This window comes from Neovison vison, chromosome 7, assembly GCF_020171115.1.
Source record: "Neovison vison isolate M4711 chromosome 7, ASM_NN_V1, whole genome shotgun sequence".
In the NCBI taxonomy this organism is placed as follows: domain Eukaryota; kingdom Metazoa; phylum Chordata; class Mammalia; order Carnivora; family Mustelidae; genus Neogale; species Neogale vison.
Window position 1 is genome coordinate 153434744 of NC_058097.1, and position 7898 is coordinate 153442641.

General features: G+C 44.5%; 1 protein-coding gene across 2 annotated transcripts; it reads left to right on the forward strand.

Moving 5' to 3' along the window:
- Positions 1 to 873: 873 nt before the first annotated feature.
- LOC122914196 (olfactory receptor 51I2) lies at positions 874 to 4575 on the forward strand. Of its 2 annotated transcripts, XM_044260825.1 has the most exons (2): positions 874 to 904; positions 3659 to 4575. In XM_044260825.1, exons 1-2 carry the CDS (start codon positions 874 to 876, stop codon positions 4573 to 4575), a joined length of 948 nt encoding a protein of 315 aa, XP_044116760.1. The 2 variants fall into 2 exon arrangements, with proteins under 2 accessions (XP_044116760.1, XP_044116761.1); XM_044260826.1 differs by lacking the exon at positions 874 to 904 and having other exon boundaries at positions 3637 to 4575.
- The last annotated feature ends 3323 nt before the right edge of the window (positions 4576 to 7898 follow it).

Sequence of the window (7898 nt, forward strand, 5' to 3'; positions counted from 1 at the left end):
GATACAAAAGGGGCAGGTATGAATTCACTGCAGCAGATAGAGAGATGGGCATGTTGCTCCTCCAGTCTCTCCTCTGTCTGGCTTCTGGTAAGTTCTGAGATCCATCAGGGTGCAGCTAGCTGACTCCTTGAACACTGCTCTAAGAAAGAGTGCAACTGGGAAGGCAGTGGAGGGAGGAGAAGAGGGAGAGAGCACCTGGAGGTTAGTAGAGCCAGCAGTGCAGGGGCAAGGCCCTGGACTGGGGGTTCCTTCCTGGGCACTGCCACTAACTGTGGAACTCTGGCTAATACACTCTGTTTCTGCACATAGCTCAGCCTGCAGGTTAAATGTCCATTGAATCCATGTTGCTAGGACTCATTAACATTGTAGCAGTTCAGGGAGGAAAGTCAGCTCAGGACAAGGGCAAATTTCTGAAATCCTGGAGCAAAGTGTTCACAGACTACAAAATGGATTGACTAACATTAACAAACTTTGCATTTAATTATGAATTCTTTACTTTTTTTTTTAATTTTAATATGTGATGTTAGTCACCATATAGGACATCATTAGTTTTTGATGTAGTGTTCCATGATACATTGTTTGCCTATAACACCCAGTGCTTTATTCAGTACATGCCCTCCTTCATACCCATCACCCAGTTACCCTGTCCCCCCACTCCTCTGAAACCCTCAGTTTGTTTCCTTTAGTCATACTCTCTCATGGTTTGTCTCCCCCTCTGATTTCCCACTCTTCATTTTTCCCTTCCTTCTAAGGTCCCCAGTGCTATACCTTATGTTCCACATATAAGTGAAACCATATGGTAATTGTCTTCCTCTGTTTGACTTATTTCACTTAGCATAATCCCTTCTAGTTTGCCCTATATCTATGCAAATGATGACTATGAATTCTGAGATAAGTTATGTAAAGTTACCCAGGAGATAAAAGAATAAAGAAATCAGCTAGTCCCAAACTCCACAGGAGCTGGCTTTGCCAACCACCTCTAATCTTCTATTCCTGCCTTTGATTTCAAGGCTGTTTCATCAGAAGACTATTGTGTTCATCCTACAGCTGTTCATCCTCTATGTGAGCCTTCTTGCACAGCAAACTTTCATAAGCATTGTCTTTGACTAGAAATTAAAATGTGAAAGAACATCAGAGCCCTAAAGGATCATAAAATACATCACAAAAAAGAGTGATAAGGGGAAAGAGGTTCTCTGTAGAAAGAGAACTGGCTTCTCCCAAGTTCACACGGCCAGGGCAAGCTCACATGGCCAGGGCAAGCCAGAGCAGGTTAGTGAGTCCAGGGCTCCTCACCCCCTACAGCACCCTGTCCCCTAAACCACCTGGTCCACATGTGGTGACAGAGAAAGGAAGGGTTCTGAGTTCTGGGGGCCCAGGAACTAAAGTCCAGCTTTGGAGACAGGGACTTCCACATCTTCTTTGCACCATGAATCTCCCTGTGACCATCTCCTTGGTCCAACAGCACCTTTGAAGTCTCCACCCAGAAATGTGGACTCTGTTTTCTCTTTCGACTTCTTCTCTCCCCCTCAATGGTGTCTCCAAGACTGAAGAAGATACTAGATTCTTATACCTCTTTACTCAAACTGAGGCCTTGCCACCTACTGACCTTGCTCTGAGCCTCCACCTCATGGTCAAGGATGAACTGAGGAAACAGATAGAAAGTTCCTACAGATTACCTGACACACAATGTGCTCAGTACATGTAACTTTCCTGTCTCTGATTTTCTTTCTTCCCATGCTTCCAGAGAACCCAGGAAGTGAGTCACTGCTGGGAATGATCAGGAATGTGATCCTGGGACTGTCAAGCAGCCCTTTTTTCCACAAATACTAAAACGTAGATGTCTACACACAGATTGGCTTTGGCCTGCCCTGCAGAATCCTGCTCATTGAAGACTGGTTTCTTTTCCCTTTTCTTTCAGTTCACTTCACTTTTTTTTTCCCAATTTATTTATTTTCAGAAAAACAGTATTCATTATTTTTTCACCACACCCAGTGCTCCATGCAAGCTGTGCCCTCTATAATACCCACCACCTGGTACCCCAACCTCCCACCCCCCCGCCACTTCAAATCCCTCAGACTGTTTTTCAGAGTCCATAGTCTCTCATGGTTCACCTCCCCTTCCAATTTACCCAAATTCCCTACTCCTCTCTAACGCCCCTTGTCCTCCATGCTATTGGTTATGCTCCACAAATGAGTGAAACCATATGACAATTGACTCACTCTGCTTGACTGATTTCACTCAGCATAATCTCTTCCAGTCCCGTCCATGTTGCTACAAAAGTTGGATATTCGTCCTTTCTGATGGAGGCATAATACTCCATAGTGTATATGGACCACATCTTCCTTATCCATTCATCCGTTGAAGGGCATCTTGGTTCTTTCCATAGTTTGGCGACTGTGGCCATTGCTGCTATAAACATTGGGGTACAGATGGCCCTTCTTTTCACGACATCTGTATCTTTGGGTAAATACCCAGGAGTGCAATTGCAGGGTCACTTTTGCTCACTAATCTTCCTATATTTCTCCCCTAAATTCCTTCACTGAGGGTTGTATGAAGAATAGGACTTGTGGTCAGGGAGGAGGGAAAAAGTGAGGAATGGGGTTGTTTAGCCAAGCAACCACACGTGTGGAGGGAGATAGATCTGTGTAGACTGAGCTCTATGACTAGAAGGGATCAATCCATCACACAGAGAAGTGGTCGCTGACTTCTTATCAACCACAGAGCAATCCGGGTCCTATAGTACCCTAGATAAGCCAGGAATGTTCCCCATGTGATGAGGCTGCATTAGTCCTCAAGGGAGCATTTCTGGGGCCTGTGGATACCTGGACATCCCATGTCCCCTTCCTCCTCCATCTGATCAGCAAGGACTTTGAGATCATACTCCAGCCTTGCTTTGTTAGAGTTGGGAGAGGAAGGGGAAATGGAAAATATTTCGGGAGTTCCTTCCCAAAGGAGGGTGCCTTAGCCTGAAACAGTTCTGCCTGACAGAAAGCCTTTCAGCCCTGTCTATCTTTATCTATCATGAGGCAATGAAGGTGAAAGAGTTAACAGAACATCAGAATAACAGGACAATACAAACTGTAATCACACTCACAGAGAAATCCTTGTGATTAAGGTCTGGGAATGCAGTCAGTAGCATGTGTCACTGTCCGAAGAGCTGAGTAAGGCAGTGCCGGAGGCTGTGCCTGCCTGGTAAGGGCTTCATAACATGAGTTCCTGATGACTCAAACTCTCACCGTTCTTTCTACTAACTACCTATAATTGGACTTATTTCTGTTCAGTGCTCCTTCAAGGACACCTTAAAGTTGTGGATAACATAGCTTAACATAAGAGGACTTGAAGATTTTCTTGTACCTAATGGAGATCTGTGAAACATTGATCATTGTCTCCTTTCATGTGTAAAGCAGAGGGTTATTAGCCCAGCTTCTAGCCTGATGATGGGGAAACATGAAGAAAAGAAGTTTGCCAATGTTTTCCCCTGACCAGTGATTTCAGGAAGGCAACAGTTTCTACTGTAGACTTCATGCCCTGTGCGTGCTACTCCCTGGCTTCGTGTCCTCCAGTAAGGGCAATTCTCAGAAGTCCTCCATGATACAGGTCCAATCCTGTTAAGTGTGTGGCTGACTTGCCCCTGCCATGGGACTGTTCAATGTCACCCATCCTGCTTCCTTCCTCCTGACTGGCATCCCTGGTCTGGAGAGCGCTCACTCCTGGCTAGCAGGGCCCCTCTGCGTGATGTATGCCGTGGCCCTCGGAGCCAACGCTCTGATCCTACAGGCCGTGCGAGTGGAGCCCAGCCTCCACGAGCCCATGTACTACTTCCTGTCCATGCTGTCCTTCAGTGACGTGGCCATGTCCATGGCCACATTGCCCACGGTGCTCAGAACCTTCTGCCTCAATGCCCGCAATATTGCTTTTGATGCCTGCCTCATCCAGATGTTTCTCATTCATTCCTTCTCCATGATGGAGTCAGGAATTCTGCTGGCCATGAGCTTTGACCGCTTTGTGGCCATCTGTGATCCCTTACACTATGCCACTGTGCTCACCAATGAAGTTATTGCTGGAATAGGTGTAGCTGTGATGGCTCGGAGCTTTATAATCCTCTTTCCCCTTCCCTTCCTCTTCAAGAGGCTGCCTATCTGCAGATCCAATGTTCTTTCCCATTCCTACTGCCTGCATCCAGACATGATCAAGCTGGCCTGTGCTGATATCACTATCAACAGCATCTATGGATTCTTTGTTCTTTTATCCACATTTGGCATGGACATGATATTTATCTTTCTCTCATATGTGCTCATTCTGCATTCAGTCATGGCCATCGCTTCCCGCAAGGAACGTCTGAAAGCTCTCAACACTTGTGTTTCACATATCTTGGTTGTGCTTGCATTTTATGTGCCAATGATTGGGGTCTCAGTAGTGCACCGCTTTGGGAAGCATGCCCCACGTTTTGTACATGTCCTCATGTCCAATGTGTACCTCTTTGTCCCTCCTGTGCTCAACCCTCTCATTTATAGCGCCAAGACAAAGGAGATCCGCCGAGCCATTTTCCGCATGTTTCGCCCTGTCAAAATGTGACTGTCATGTTTGCTTTTAATATCTGATGCTGACTGTAGTCATAAGTTATCATCCATGGTGTTATTTTCATCATCATCATCAGCAGCAGCAGCAGCAGCAGCAGCAACATCATCATATCCCAAATGATGAGACAGGCTTGTGTGGTGGAGGAAAAGTAAGCAATCAGGAAATGGGGCTACTGAACTTGTAATGCAAAACCAGTGACAGTACGTTGAGCAGAACTCCGGGGCATTCAGAAAAGGTAAATATCAGAGGTAACTGAGTGATTTGACACTCAAAAGGAAGATTAATCTAAGCTATTCATTTTACTTAAAATAAATGTCGTGGCTATAACAATAATTAATATATTGTTCTTGAAAGTGTCTGTTTGAAATTTCTGATGCGCACTGAATCATGTTATTTTCTTAACAATCTCAGGAGGTATAGAGAATTAAGTCAGGTTTTCAGAGTAACAGAGATAGTACGTGACCCAGATGAGACTCCATACTTGTCTGTCTCCACTGTGTGCACCTGGCGCCAAGGACCCCTTCCACCTTGTGCATTGTTGGCCTCACTACTAATCACACTCCCAGTCTCCTTGCCTTCACCTCCCCTGCTTCAAGTCCACAAAATGAAATGTGATGGACTGTCAGAACTTGCCGTAAGTGTGTGAATAATTATGACTCAGGAGAAATGATAAAACCTGACATCTAGAAGAAACTCCAGATACTTCTCTACTTCTCTTATCTGCTCACCAATCCATCCTCCCACAGGGAAAACAGTACTCAATAGCTGAACCATAAACCCTTGCAGTTTTTGACATTGTACTAAGTACAGGATTCTCTTGATTTTCTTTTTTGGGATTTTAAATTTTTCCACACAATGACAAAGACATTAAAAAATTATGCCTTTCTAGAATTCCCAGCTACAAATCATGGAAAAAGCAGAACAGAGAATATATGATTGAACACTACAAACAAAGTATTTTGAAATTTCTATTGGGTTGGCTTTTCTGCATGCTCTTTCCTTGACAGCAATGTAATTTCCTGGCAGAATTAGAGTGCTCTCAAGATGAGGTTTGGGCTCGGGCGCCTGGGTGGCTCAGTGGGTTAAGCCGCTGCCTTCGGCTCAGGTCATGATCTCAGGGTCCTGGGATTGAGTCCCCCATGGGGCTCTCTGCTCAGCAGGGAGCCTGCTTCCCTCTCTCTCTCTGCCTGCCTCTCTGTCTACTTGTGATCTCTCCCTGTCAAATAAATAAATAAAATTTAAAAAAAAAAAAAAAAAGATGAGGTTTGGGCTCATACAGACCAAATTAAAGCAGATCCTCTGGAGGCTGAAATACCACCAGGGAGGCTGAGCCAGAGACCTCAAGCAACTGAACATAAAGTCATCTAGAGTTTTCCTTTTCATGTAGCTCTCTTGATACAACATGAAGAAATAGTATCAGGGGCCAGAGGGAGGGAACTATTTCTGAATGGAAATGATGTAAGTATTTGCAATCCAGGTTTCTAAACATGCCCATAAGCGAAACAGGAGACTCCTATAAGTGGCCTTGTCCACTAAATAAAGTAATTTACAAGCATGACTGAGTACCATCACTGACCATGATTTCAAATGGAAAATAAGGAGTCAGACCACAGCCTTTAGTCAGTTTAAATAGTGACCTTTTTGATTCTTACAAAAAGCTCTATATTGTCAAATCGAACAAACATAACATGGAGGACATTAGGAGAAGAAAAGGAAAAGCGAAAGGGGGATACGAACCATGAGAGACTGTGGACTCTGAGAAACAAATGGAGGGTTTTAGAGGGGAGGGGCATGGGGGATGGGTGAGCCTAGAGGTGGGTATTTTTTTTTTTTTTAAAGATTTTATTTGTTTATTTGACAGACAGAGATCACCAGTAGACAGAGAGGCAGGCAGAGAGAGAGAGAGAGGGAAGCAGGCTCCCTGCTGAGCAGAGAGCCCGATGCGGGACTCGATCCCAGGACGCTGAGATCATGACCTGAGCCGAAGGCAGCGGCTTAACCCACTGAGCCACCCAGGCGCCCCTAGAGGTGGGTATTAAGGAGGGTATATATTACATGGAACACTGGTTGTGGTGCATAAACAATGAATCTTGGAACATTGCATCAAAAACTAATGATGTATTTATGGTGACTAACATAACACAATAGAAAATAAAAATATATAAAAATTAAAAAAATTAAAGAAAATAGTATTAATGTGTATGTCATGAAAGTCTTGTTGAATGAATATAGAAATGCAAAACAAGAGGGGGAAACTATAGTATGTGAAAGTGTGGAAAACACTCACTGATTCCCACTCTGGGGAGAGAGAGGAAAACCGTCCTATGACTACAGGCCTCACGTTGACAGTCAGGGTGGAAAGGAAAAAAGACAAGGAGCACTGGGATAGGAGCATCCTATCAGCACTTCTAGCTTGTCTTGATATTATTTCCACCCTTCTTCCGCCATCATCTGTTAGAAATGGGGCTTGTTTGAGGGGATAGAGAAATGATGATTTTAAGGTTCTCTTCCTCTTGTGAGGCAGGTGCCGTAACTTACAGGCAGTCCTGCATCCTTCAACCTGAGAAGGCCAGTAAGAACACCACGTTTCTGGTTTACATACAGACTCTTTGCCTCTTTGTATATAAGAAGTTTTCTTTGAAGTCACCACTTTTCCCTATCAAAATGGGAAAAAACCCGGATTTGGGGCAACCAAAAAGGAGAAAAGAAAAATTGCATACTTCTTTTGTTATAGACCCTTTAGGTCTACCTCATAAATTAGGTCACGTTAGAAATTAGCTAATGACCATGGCTCAGCTAAGCTTGCAAGGGAACTACAATGAGGTTTATGGGGGAAAAAAAGCTCTGAGAAATAAAAGTCATGTTTTTGCATGGTCTTGTCAGGAGTGTCAATCTCATCCCCCAGGGTCTGTGTTAGGCGGGTCTTTGAAGGGACAGACAAGAAACTAGAACAAGAATTATGGCAGTGTTGGATTTCTGACACCCGTGCCTCATAGTAAGACTCATAGGAAAACCCATACAAGTAGAATGTAATGCAGAATTGAGAAAACACACATCCATTGTCAGAGGCCCTTCTATGGGATTAATATCTCTGTGAGCCCAGGAACCAGGAGAACTTGCAGAAACAGGAACGTGGTAGCAGAGGGTCATGGACAGGCCCCTGGGCATGGCTGACCATCAGCTCCACTTGCTCAGTACCCCTGAGATACAGCCCCACCTCCAGGAAGCCATCCTCAGAACTGGTCAGTTCTGCTAGGAGTCAGCTTCATGCCTCAGCTGTGATTCAGCAGGATAAGAAGAGCTCCTTCCTAGATACT

Excerpts from the sequence above, each read along its gene's own strand:
- LOC122914196 (XM_044260825.1), top strand. The coding sequence starts at position 874 with ATGACTATGAATTCTGAGATAAGTTATGTAA. Across the intron at positions 905-3,658 it reads TTCTGAGATAAGTTATGTAA|ATCCTGCTTCCTTCCTCCTG; the intron begins AGTTACCCAGGA and ends TCAATGTCACCC.